Raw genomic sequence first — 14,071 nt, 5'->3', positions numbered from 1 at the left:
AATCCTCCCAATTCATGAATGTCAGCTCTCTGAGTGCAGTCTTTATTTACTGCTATTTCTCCAGGGCCCAGACCAGTTCCTGATGCCCAGAGACAGTTCCATGAATATTTGCTAAATGAATGAATTAATAATACTGGGATTGAGTGCACTTATCTTTTAGACAGCTTGAAAATAAAGTACGTTATCACATTCCCTCAGATTGCTAAACTAATAAAAAGCAAAAAATCATAACAAAATTCTGTGTTGTCTTCCAACAAAACAAAGGGAAAACCAAGTGCTATTCTGTATAGTTTCTTTCATTAAGACCTAAACTACTGAGCAGTCCATCCTGAGGCTGGCCACACTGTAGCCAAGTCTTAAACCTGATATTAAATCAGGCAACCTAATCTAACCACTAACTCAACAACCTGGAAGTATGCAGTTATGAATAGGACATTCCAAGACTAAATAAACGTCTGAAATTAAGGCCCACCATGACAGGTTGCCACAAAACTGAACAGGAATCTTTAATGTACAAAAGAGCATTTTAAAATATACTAATATAAAAGTAACCTAGTATAATTAGTAATACTATGTAATAAAATGCACATTATAAAATATTAAAGAAAAAAGAATCTCAGTTTTTGTTTGTAGTACTGGGGACAGAACCCTGGGGCATTCTACCTCCGATCTACACCCCCAGCCCTATTTTTGATTATTTTTTTTTGCGGGTCTGAGAATGGAACCCAGGGGCATTCGACCTCCAAGCTATACCCCCTGCCCTATTTTTTATTCTTTACTTTGAAACAGGGTCTCACTAAGTTACAGAGTGCCTCACTAAATAGCCGAGGCTGTCCACGAACCATGATTCTCCAGTCTCAGCCTCCCAAATGCTGGGATTACAAGCGTGTGCTACCACGGCCGGCTCTGATTCTTTATTTTAAAACGGTCTCACTGAGTTGCAAAAGGCCTCAGTAAGTAGCTGAGTCTGTCTGCGAACCGTGATCCTCCTGTCTCAGACTTCCAAGTACTGGGATTAAAAGTGTCCGCTACCACACTCAGCAGCTTGACCTGTTTTTAAAAAGCATATTCTTTCAATTAATTGTATCTCATTAAAATAAAAAGGAACACTTTCTTTTTATTTTATTTTTTATTTTATTTATATGAATATATATCATTAAAATAAAAAGGAACACCTTCCTTTTTGTTTTATTTTATTTTATTTATATGGGGTCTTGCTACGCTACCCAGGCTGGCCTTGAACTCTTGGGCTCAAGTGATCCTCCTGCCTCAGACCTGAACTGCTGGAACTATAGGTGAGCTCCTCTGCACCCAGCTGCCTAAACTAGGGTCAGGCGTTTCTACTCCAGAGCTCAATAGTGTAGTCAAAGAGATAACAAACAATATTATAGTGTGATGAGTGGCCTGATAGAATGTAAAAGTGCTCCAAGAAGCCGGGTGTGGTGGCGCACGCTTGTAATCCTCGCGCTTGGGAGGCTGAGACAGGAGGATTGCGCAGGTTCGAAGCCAGCCTGAGCTATTTAGTGAGGCTCTCAGCAACTTAGTGAGACCCTGTTTCCAAATAAAATATAAAATAGGTCTGGGAGTATAGCCCGGAGGTAGAAAGCCTCTGCCCCCCCCCACCAGTACCACCAAAAAAAAGAAAAAGTGCTCCAAGAACATGGAAAAGGCAAAAGAGAATAAGAAAATGCAAAAATTGAGTAACTATACTCTGTGAAAGAGGTATTAAAAAGTTTGGTTTTCAGCCAGGCGTGGTGGCTCACACTTGTAAACCCAGCGCTTGGGAGGCTGAGACAGGAAGATCGCACAGGTTCAAAGGCAGCCTCAGCTACTTAGGCTCTCAGCAACTTAGTGAAACCCTGTTTCCAAACAAAATATAAAATAGGGCTGGGGGTGTAGCCCGGAGGTAGAAAGCCCCTGGGTTCTACCCTCCTAGTACCACAAAAAAAAATTTTTTAAAGAAGTTTGGTTTTCTTAGGGGTTTTTAAAACTACATACTTTACTTCATCTTAATAGGGAAGAATCCTATTAAATTAAGAACACCAATCTAAAACATTACTGTGCATTTTAGAATTACACAATATATTTGACAGTGATTTTCCCTTTAAATGCCTTTAAAAGCAAATGTAGATGGAAAGAAAATAGAAAATTCAAGTTTGTAACAACCAAAATAGTGAACTCAATTTTGCCCTTCCATAAAGAAGCTTCACCAAAAGTGAATATTCAAGAACCACTACAGCCAAGTACAGCGATGCACACCTGTAATCCTAGTACTTGGGAATAAACAGAATGATCTCACATTCGAGGTCAGCCTCTACAAGTTAGTGAGACCCTGTTTCAAAATAAAAAGGGTCGGTCTGGGTGTGGTGGTGTACACTGTAATCCCAGCATTTGGGAGGCAGAGACTGGGGGATCGCGATTTGCGGACAGATTCAGCTATTTAGTGAGACCTTTCGCAATTCAATGAGACCCTGTTTCAAAAAATAAAAAGACTAAAAAATAGGGCTGGGGCTGTAGCCCGGAGGTGCAATGCCCCTGGGTTCCATCCCCAGTACTTCAATTAAGAAAATAAGTAAATAATAAAATAAAAGGGTTGACCTGGGCAGATGGTACACACCTGTCCAATTCTTGGGAGGATAAGACAGGAGAATCACAGGTTTGAGGCCAGCCTCAGCAATTAGGAAAACCCTTAGCAACTTATGGAAACACTATATCAAAATAAAACATATAGGTCTGGGGGAATAGCTCAGAGGTAGAATGCTCCTGAGTTCAATCTCAAGTATAAAAACAAAACAATGTAAAAAGATAAAAGTATTGACTTACTTTCCTCCTCCACTATTCAAAGCTGGTGTTGGCCTTGTAAGCAGGTCTGAAATCTGAGATGATAACTTGGTCTTAGCTGCTGTTTGTTGCTGTACCCTTACTTCAGCTGCATCTGCCAAGTGCATCAATGTTTTTCTTTCTGGGCTTTCTTCAAAATTTTTACAGCCAATACATTTGCATATTGAGGAACACATTATTTTTGCCTAAAAAGATTTACAAAAGAAAAGTTTCCAAATCAAAACAAAAAATCATTAAATAAGTAGATTCCACAATCAATCAACAATAAGAGCCCAACCTGGTCAACAGAAATAAGATTAGATAGAAGCATCTTTTACAGAGACTAAATGGGCTAACTGCATGTGGATAGTCAGATATTCTAAAGTCTAAAAGTGGCCCAACAATGTTTGTGTTCAAGCCCTTTCATGTCACTTTTCTCCTGCTATGAATATAGATTTTCCTTCTGATATGAACAGCACATATTCTTCACAAATAATATGAAAGAGTGGACACAGTGGGCACATGCCTGTAATGCAGAGTATTTGGGAGGCTGAGACAGGAAGATCACAGGTTCCACAAGCTCAAGACCGGCCTCAGCAACCTAGCAACACTCTCACCAATCTAGAGAACCTATTTTGAAACAACAACAACAAAATGCTAGGGGAGCCAAGCCTGGTGGCACACACATGTAATCCCAGTTCTTGGGAGGCTCAGGCAGGAGGATTGCATATTTGAAGCCAGCTGCAGCCATTTAGCAAGACTCACAACAACCTAATAAGACTCTGTTCAAAACTAAGAAATTAAAAAAAAAAAAAAAACAACTAGGGGTATAGCCTGGAGTTAGATTATTCCTGGGTTCAATCCCCAATACTACCAAAAAGAAGGGATGGGGGTATAGCTCAGAGGCAGAATGCTTCAGGGTTCAATCCCTAGTAGCACGTGTACATACACATGCAAAGAGTGTATCAGTGATATGGTACAATATTAAGAATAAAAATCATGCAAAATCCAACCACCCCAATCAAATCACTGTTAAACTTTACAGTGACCCCACATTTACATAAACATACAACACATCTTACATTAAAGGGACTGCATGCATGCTGATTTTTGTTTTTGTTTTTTGCCAGTACTAGGGATTGAACCCAGACTGGCCTCAAATTTGAGATCCTCCTGCCTCAGCTTCTCACGTAGCCAGGATTACGGGCATGTACCACCACTCTGGCCATAAATGCTATTTTTATTTTATATTTATTTATTTTATATTTATTTATTTATTTATTGCAGTACTGGGTGTGGAACCCAGGGGCATTGTACCTCCCAGCTACACCACCAGCCCTATTTTTTATTCCTTATTTTGAAATAGGGTCTTACTGAATTGCAGAGTGCCTCACTAAGTAGCTGAGGTTGTCCATGAACTGCGATCCTCTGGTTTCAGCCTCCCGCATTACTGGGATTACAAGTATGCGCCACCATGCCCAGCAGCTATTTTTATTTTTTATTTATTTTTTTGCAGTACTGGGGATGAAACCCAGGGGCATTCTACCTCTGAGCTCCATTCCAAGCCCTATTTTTTATTCTTTATTTTGAAACAGGGTCTCACTGACTCGCAAAGGGCCTCACCAAGTAGCTGAGGTTGTGTGCATACCTTGATCCTCCTGTCTCAGCCTTCCAAATGCTGGAATTACAAGTGTGTGCCACCACGCCCACCTTGCTATTTTTAATTTTTATTTTTTATTGGTGCACTGTATTCAAACATCATAGTGGGATACAAACTTTTGTAGACATACATGCACACATCGCCCAGTCAGCCCCCACCCGATCCCCACCCCATTCTCTCCCCATCCCTCCTTCCCATGCTTGGCTTAGTGGTTGACATCTAGTATTATAGCAATTTATCCAAAATTAAAAATGATAATTTCACATAACAGTTTCATTTGTCTGATACCAAGCTTTTGATGACTTAAAGATAACATTTCAATATTTCTTTTTGCTTTCTTTCTTACCAGAGAATATTTTTTTTCTATTTTTTAGGTGAAACTATCATATATTTATATATTTATTTTTCAGAAAAAAATCTATCCTAATATGGAAAATGGACTCTAGATACCTAAAACGATCTTGAAAAAAAACAAAGCTAGAAGATATATATTTTCTGATTTCAAACCATATAAAGCTACAATAATTGAAACAGTGTAGTACTGTTCTAAAGGCAGATATATAAAGCATTGAAGTTAAATAAAAGCCTAGAGCTAAATTCTTCCCTATATTATCAAGTTATTTTTGGCAAGGTTTCCACGAACATTTGGTGGTGGAAATAATAATCTTTTAACTAAATATTGTTGAAAAATAATACTTACATGGAAAAGAATAAAATTGGACCCTTAACTAATCCCATATACAAATATTAACTAAAAATAGATAAAATATTAACTCAAAATAGATAAATATTAACTCAAAATAGAAAACAGATTATATTATAGTCTTAAATCTTAAGACTATAAACTTTTAGAAGAAAATCTGGGTCATAAAACCTCACAACATTGAAATTGGCAGTGATTTCTTGGATATGATTTCAATGGCACAGGCAACAGAAGAGTATACAAACTCCCTAAAAAATAAAAAAATATTGTATATCCAAAGACAATGTAAACAGAATTAAAAGTTACTAATAGAATGGGATAAAATATTTCCAAATGCTATATCTGAAGGTATATTAATATTCCAACTAGACATCCTAAAAATTAGCAACAATAAAGGCAAACAATACCATTTAGAGATAGGTAAAAGACTAACATAAATAATGAATCTCCACAGATAACCAATCTTAGTTGTCTGTTGGATGGAAAATCTTGTTTCTCTGGTTCTGGTGTGTGTTACCTATTTCTTCTTTGTAGTTAATCTCTTTGAGTATTTTCTCTAGCGCTGGTTTTGAAGACATAAATTCCTTCAGTTTCTGTTTGTCATGGAAGCTTCTTATTTCTCCATCTAATTTGATAGAAAGTTTTGCTGGGTAGGAAATTTTTGGCTGGAAGTTGTTTTCTTTCAGAGTTTGGAATATGTTACTCCAAGCCCTTCTGGCTCTCATGACTTGGTTTGGGAAGTCTGGAGTGATTCTAATTGGTTTGCCTCTGAATGTCACTTGGCCCTTTGTTTTTGTTGCCTTTAAGATTCTCTGCTTGGCTTCCACATTGGTCATTTTGACAATTATGTGGCGTGGGCATCCTCTTCTCCGATCCTGTCTAAAGGGAGTTCTATAAGTTTCCTGGACCTGTGTATGAACCTCTTGCTCTATGGTTGGAAAATTTTCTGCTATTACTTCCTTGAAGAGATTGTTGATCCCTTTGGTTTCACTTTCTTTTCCCTCCTCTATTCCAGTTATTCTTAGGTTAGCTCTCTTAAAATAGGCCCATATTTTTCAAAGTCAGATTCCTGCTGTTGGATATTTTTTTCTAGATGAGAAACTATGCGTTCATTTTTGGATTGCTCATTTTCTAAGAGTGAGATTCTGTTCTCCATGTGGTCTAATCGGTTGTTTGTGCTTTGAATTGAGGCCTTTACTTCATTAATTGCATCCTTTATCTCTTTTTGGCTCTCTGAATTCTTTTCGAAGCACCTCTATTATTTCTACAGTTATTTTCCTGATTTGATCTTCTAGAAATCTCTGATTTTCTGTTTTATCGGGTTCTGATGTTGTAGGGTTGTGAGCATTCATTGCTCCAGTATTATTCCTCTTTCCCATGATTTCGGAAGTTTGTGCCTTCTCTAGCTTCTTCCCTTGGGTCACTATGACTTCCCTTAAGGTGCTCTGGATCTCGAGTCTGTAGTATCTCAGACCCCACTGCTCCTTTACTGGGTTGTATCACAGAGTCTCCGACCCAGAGAGTCGATAGAGGCTGCTTTAGACTATGGGGGGTGCTAGGTTGCACGTTCTCCTATGGTGTGATATCTCTGCCACCGCCACTCCCCCACTGGGTCAAGTCCCAGGGAGTACAGTACTGGGATTTCTCCTCTGTGGCCCGCAATTTGACTCACTGTTCTTGAGTACGCAGATGTAGCTGTACTGGACTCAGTGAATTCACTGATGCTGCTGCCGGTGGCAATATGGTGCCACTGCCACGCCCTCGGCCGTGAGGCTGGCGTATTTTTTCTTCTCTGGTTTTGAATTCCACTCTGAGTCCCTGTAGCGTGTGCTGAGCTCAGCCACTGGGAGCTTTAGATGTTCCCTGCGCCAAAAGATCCCGCCTGGCTGTTCCGCAGCTGCTCACCTCGGCTTGCTGTAGCAGTCCGGTGAATTTGCCGCTGCCGCCGGCAGTATGGCGCTGCTGCCGCGTCCTCGGGCGTGAGGCCGGTTATCTCCTCTGTGGCTCTGAGATCTGTTCTCAGTCCGCTTTCTCTCTGGAGCCTGGTGATTTTTTTGTTTCTCTGGTGGTGATGTTTTCTGGCTATGAAAGGCGCTGATTTTGTGGTAATGGAGATTGGTTGTTAGCGGGGCTTTTAAGCCCCACTTTTCTCGGTCGCCATCTTCCCGGAAGTCGCCTCGCTATTTTTATTTTTGATGCTTCACCAAACTCCCTTTCCTCTTCAGATTTCACAAACCTTTCAATAACCCATGAATCCATAAACTATTATGTCCTTCCATGTAAAAATATAAAATATATTTATATGAAAACACAGACCTATATAAACATACCAACTAACAAATACAGAATTTTCTCTGTTTTTTTTTTTTTTTTTAGTTTACAAAATCAAATTCATACTGTAACAAGTGGTGAGATACCTCCCTCCCAGTCATCTGGCATAGCTGGAATTCATTTAAATTACTGTTACTGGCTGGGTAGTAATGTCTGGTATGATATGCCACATTTTATTGGGCATTCATTCCCTTATGGATGGATGTTTGTTTTGTTTACAGTTCTTCAGGAACCAAGCAAAGCATACAAAAATGGGAGGGGTTGTAAAAAGTATGCTTTTATTTCTCTGAGCTAGATATCTAAAATGGAGCTCAATGGCCAAAGGTGTGTATATTTTAATTTTAAAAGAAGCTAGATTGCTTTTTTCCAGGTATAGCACCTCACATCTCATCAGCAATGTAAAAATGAAGGCTTTCCTACATTTTCCTCAATATGGCTATTTTAACTCTTCTTAGTGTCTTCCAATCTGACTGGGGAGAACAGAACATGAAATCACATTGTTCTTTATGTTTCTCTGACTCCCAGTGAACTTGAATTATCTTTCTTCAGCTGCATTTTCTTTAAGAAACCCATGTTAATTTAAACAAATAGGACTATGGCCCCTTTTCTCTGTAATGCCTAGTAAGATAACACATTATAAACACATTTACTCTACTCCTGTTTTATAATACACTAATAAGTTCAATTTACCAAAAGAATAATTGACATACATTTGGATTAACGAGGGTACTCCCAATTAATGGGACTATCTGAGAATCCACTGAAAGTGGTACTTAGTAATGATCTAATCGGGAAAGAAAATCCCTGATCTTGGAGCAGGGAAAACATATTAATGATAATTTGGATTATGTTTTAAGAACCATAGACAAATTAATAATACTAACAAGAGCTCAAAGAGAGAAGTAAAAATGGCAAGGCATCCACTTAGCTTTGTTAATTCAACTTCCCCAGTAGCCAAAAGGGTGGGAGGGTGATAAGAAAAGATGCAACCATTCAAATAATGTAGACAGCAACTCTTCTGGTTAACCAAACCTCAAGGCTTGTGAAAGGAACATGAATGTGTTGTCTGGATGCAAACCAAGTGGAACGAAAAGCCAATTCAATGAAATATCAAACAGTCAACAAATACTAAGACAATTTCAGACAAAATTCTGACAATACAAACTGCCAGACAGCATCACAACATCACTAATTCACAGTGAGCCAACTAGCCACTGCTGTGTGAATGACAGATGAGTTGCCTGTTCTTACAGTTTCGTTAGAATAGATAAGGCATGCCTGGTGTGGTGGTGCAGGCTTGTAATCCCAGTACACAGGAGGCTGAGACAGGAGGATTGCAAATTCAAGGACAGCCTTAGCAAGTAGTGAGACTCATCAACGAAGTGAGACCCTGGGTTCAATCACCAGTACTACAAAAAATTAGAATAAAAAGAATAGATAAGGCACATTTCTCTAATACTTTTCAATCATCCCACTACCTTTTCTACTTCTATTAATTCAGATTTATTAAACCCTTCAATTAGATAACTAGTTTGTGTATATTTGAATTTCACATGACCAGCATGTATTGATTGTTCAATGTCATACACATAAAAGGATTTTGCTCTTCTGACACATCTTCTTTCTTTTTGTAGACTTGGTTTGATAGCTCCCCCCAAAAAATTATCTTTTGTATCATGTGGATTATAAACACAAGACAACTATTTTTACCAGGTATTCAAATAAAACAAAGAGTCAAAAACTTCCAACAGTGGATGAGAAACTGGCTTGTTGGACTTTAAAAGACTTAGAAAAATAATTATTTAAAAGACTTAGAAAAATAATCTTTTTTGTGTATGTGGTACTGAGGATTGAACCCAGAAGCTATTTACCTCTAAGCTTTATCTCTACCCTTTATTATTTTTTATATTAAAACAGAGTCTTATTAGGTTACTGAGAGTCTCACTACATTGTTGATGCTGTCCTCAAACCTGTCATCCACCTGTCTCAGCCACCCAAGTACTGGAGTTACAGCCATGTGATAACATGTTCAGCTTCAAAAGTAAACTTGACATCATGTACTTTTTACTCATATTGACTATAGAACTAAACAAGATGCTGCCCTACTACCTTACTTTACTTCTTAAAAGAAGTACTTCACCTTGTAAATATTAAGTTCACAAAGAACTAATATAGGATGCTGTACATAAAATCTTTACTTTGATACATTTTGTATGGGAGAGAGCATTGAACCACAAGACATACCTTAGGCAAGGCAGAGTGTAGCTACTGGTGGTATTTACCAAGTGTAAGGTTAGGCTTTCTGCCAAAACTAAAAAAAAAAAAAAAAAAAAGTCTCCCTCTGAAAATGACATTTGAAAGAATGAAAATATAATGGATGAGAAAAAACAACTGTAGGAATAATTCAACCTAAAAGATTATCAATAAAGAGTTTCAAGCATACCAAGAAACCAATTATAGTAAACCAAGGGTTAATCTCAGGCATAACTAGATTGTTGTATTTAAGATTTAAAAATAGAGACTTCCAGGAAGAAAGCAACCGAGAAAAGCAGTGTTTCTGAGTCCTGCTAACAACTGATCTCTATTGCCACAAAATCAGTGCTTTACATAGCCAGAAAACACTATCAGCAGAAAAATAAAAGTTATAAATACAAGGGACAAAGAAAAAGAACACCTGAAGAACAGCCAAAGAACAGAAAAGAAACCAGCCCACATTGTGGCAGCGGACACCGTGCCAGCACCATCTTGCCTCACAGCACCAGGCTCCAGAGAGTAAAGGTAAACAAGGAGCTGAAGTGAACAGCTGTGCATAATTCGGGTGTAACTCAGCAGTTCTGTCAGCGCAATGACCGTCTAAAACTTCCAGCAGCCAAGCTCATCACACACTTCAGAGATTCATAGGAAAGATCAAAAACAGAAAAGAAATACACCATACTCATGGCCGAGAGCGTGGCAAAGGCACCATATTGCCAGAAGCAGCAGAGAATTAACCACGCCCGCAACAGCTCCAGATCAGGGTTCACAAAAACCGTAAGTGAAATTGCGGCCCCTACAGGAGAAATCCCAGCACTGCACCCCCAGGGACTTGCACAGCTTTGATAAACTCCCTGGGCCTGAGATCTTGTAGACCAACCCAGTGAAGGAGTAGCAGTGGCAGAGATTCCCACACACTAGTCACAGCTCCTCGTGGGAAAACGCCTACCCTGGGGTCCCCAAGATCTCACTCAACCTCGACTAACTCCCTGGGTCTGAGACATTGCGATACAACCCAATAAAGGACTACAGGCGGCTGAGATTACCACAAAATCCAGAGATCCAGAGCACCATAAGTGAAGTCGAGGTGACCTGGAGAAGAACTGAGAAAGCACAAACTTCTGAAATCATGGGAAGAAGGTACAACAATGGAGCAATGATCTCCCACAAACCCACAATTTCAGAACCTGATAACACAAAAATACAGAGATCCCCAGAAAATCAAATCAGGAATGTAACTGTAGAAATAATACAAGACTTTCTAAAAGAATTTAGAAAGAGTCTGAAAGAAATAAAGGATGCAATCATTGAAGTAAAGACATCAATTCAACCTATAAACAATCGATTAGACCACATGGAAAATAGAATCTTGCTCCTAGAAGATGATCACTCCAAAAACAAACGCATTGTTTATAACTTAGAAAAAACAACTCGACAGCAGTAATTAGACACTGAAGAAATATTGGCCCATTTTAAGAGAGCTAACCCTAAGAATAATCGGAATAGAGGTGGGAAAGAAGGAGAAACCAAAGAGATCAATAATCTTCAAAGAAGAAATAGCAGAAAATTTTCCAAACTTAGAGCAAGAGGTCGATACACAGGTGCAGGAAACTTATAAAACTCCCTTTACACAAGATCAGAGGTTCCACACACCACATAATTGTAAAAATGAACAATATGTAATCCAAGGAGAATGTTAAAGGCAACAAAATCAATAGGCCAAGTGACATTCAGAGGCAAGCCAATTAGAATCACTCCAGACTTCCAAACCAAGTCATGAAAGCCAAAAGGGCTTGGAGTAACATATTCCCAACTCTGAAAGAAAACAACTTCCAGCCAAAAATTTCCTACCCAGCACAACTATCTATCAAATTAGATGGGGAAGTAAGAAGCTTCCATGACAAAAAGAAACTGAAGGAATTTATGTCTTCAAAACCAGCCCTAGAGAAAATACTCAAAGAGATTAATTACAAGGAAGAAATAGGTAATATACACCAGAACCAGACAAACAAGATTTTCCATCCAGCAGACAACTAAGCAAAGAAGAATAAACAGTATTTCAAAGAGAAATAAAATCTTAACATGTTAGGAATTAAAAATCATCTCTCAATAATCACACTGAATATAAATGGATTTAGCTCCCCAATAAAAAGACATAAAGTGGCAAAATGGATTAAAACCCAGAACCCATCCATCTGCTGCTTACAAGAAACATACCTTAGAAGTAAAGATAGTAACAATTTAAGGTAAAGGGATGGAGCAAGGTAATCCATGCTAATGGAACTCAAAGGCAAGCAAGAGTAGCAACTATATCAGACAAGTTAAACTTCAAGCCCAAGCGAATTAGAAGAGACAAAGGTCATTTTTTACTGTTAAAAGGAACAATCCAGCAAGAGGAAATAACAAAAATCAACATCTATGCCCCAAACATAGGTGCAGCTATTTTCATAAAAAAATTTTTTTTTTTTTTTTGGTGGTACTGGGGTACTAGGGTTCCTGGAAGCCTTTCTACATCCGGGCTATTTTATACTTTTTTATTTTGGGAAACAGGGTCTCCTAAGCCAGCGCAGCTGGCTTCGAACCTGCACGACCTTCCTGTCTCTGTCTCCCAAGCACGGGAATTATAAACATGCGCCACCACGCCCGGCTAAACAAACTTTTTATGACATTAAGTCACACAAAAATCCCAATATAATAATACTGGGAGACTTCAACACCCCTCCCACATCATTAGACCGATCTTCCAGACAAAAGGTCAGTAAAGATGCCTCAGACCTAACGAACACCATTAATCAAATGGACCTGTTGGATACATATAGAATATTTCACCGAACTACAGCGGAGTTCACATTTTTTCTCAGCTGCTCATGGAACCTTCTCCAAAATAGATCATATCCTGGACCACAAAATGAGCACTAGCAAATTCAAAAAATGTTACATACTTCCCTTTGTCATTTCAGACCATAATGGAATGAAACTTGAAATCAACTATAAGAAGACCCAGAGAAATCACATAAACATGTGGAGACTGAACACCACACTTCTGAATGAACAATGGGTCATAGAAGACGTAAGAGGTGAAATCAAGAAATTTCTAGAAACAAACAAAATAGAGATACAACATATCAAAACCTCTGGGACCAGCCAGGCGTGGTGGTGCACCCTTATAATCCCAGCAATCGGGAGGCTGAGACTGGAGGATCGCGATTCACGGACAGCCTCAGCTACTAAGTGAGGCTCTGTGCAGCTCAGTGAGAACTGGTTTCAAAATAAAGAATAAAATATAGGGCAGGGGCTGTAGCTCAGAGGTCGAATGCCCCTGGGTTCCATCCCCAGACCCGCAAAAGAAAAAAAACAAAACAAAAAAAACCTCTGGGACACTTTGAAGGCAGTATTAAGAGGAAAATTTATAGCACTGAGTGCTCACATAAGAAAAACAGAAAATCATTAAATAAATATCCTAATGATACACCTCAAAGCCCTTGAAAAACAGAAACAATCTAACCCCAAAGCCAGTAAAAGACAGTAAATTATTAAAATCAGAGCAGAAATGAACGAAGTAGAAAATAAAAATACAGAAAATCAACAAAACCAAAAGCTGGTTTATTGAAAAAATTAACAAGATAGATAAACCACTAGCCAACCTAACTAAAAAAAAAAAAGGAGAGAATCAACCCAAAGTAGATGGTAAGAGATAAAAAAGGAGACATTACTACTGACAGTGTAGAATTCCAGAGGATTATCAGAAACTACTTTGAAAAACTATACTACAACAAAATGGAAAATCTGGAGGAAACTGACAACTTTCTAGATAAATTCAACCTTCCTAAACTGAGTCGGGAACATATAGAAAATTTAAACCAACCAATAGCAATCAAGGAAATTTCAACAGCAATAAAGAGCTTACCATCAAAGGAAAAGCCCAGGACCAGATGGTTTTCCAAGTGAATTCTATAAAACCTTTATAGAACAGCTAACCCCAATACTCCTCAAACTATTTTGTGATATAGAAAAAAGTGGGACTCTCCCAAATACATTCTATGATGCCAACATCACACTAATACCAAAACCAAATAAATAGTTCAAGGAAGGAAAACTACAGGCCTATATCTTTGATGAACTTGGATGCAAAAATACTAAACAAAATACTAGCAACACACTTTTAAAACCACATAAAGAAAATCATACACCATGACCCAGAGATGCAAGGCTGGTTCAACATATGAATATCAATCCATGTAATTTATCATATAAACAGAATCAAAGACAAAAATCACATGATCGTTTCAATAGACGCTAAAAAA

At 38.4% G+C, this 14,071-nt stretch overlaps 1 protein-coding gene across 3 annotated transcripts in view; it reads right to left on the bottom strand.

Annotated features, from left to right (window-relative positions):
* LIN54 (lin-54 DREAM MuvB core complex component) overlaps positions 1–14,071 on the bottom strand; it is a gene marked incomplete at both ends in the record, with an annotated part of 84,101 nt that overhangs the window by 690 nt on the left and 69,340 nt on the right. For all 3 annotated transcript variants that reach the window (XM_080698102.1, XM_080698103.1, XM_080698104.1), the window contains one exon: positions 2,824–3,026. In XM_080698102.1, coding sequence (XP_080554228.1) covers positions 2,824–3,026 — 203 coding nt within the window. The remainder of the gene's footprint in view (positions 1–2,823; positions 3,027–14,071) is intronic.

The sequence above is a fragment of the Muscardinus avellanarius genome (genome assembly GCF_963383645.1).
Source record: "Muscardinus avellanarius genome assembly, chromosome: 6".
Lineage (NCBI taxonomy): Eukaryota > Metazoa > Chordata > Mammalia > Rodentia > Gliridae > Muscardinus > Muscardinus avellanarius.
Note: the sequence above shows the minus strand (reverse complement) of the source record. Positions and strands in the feature narration are given on the sequence as shown.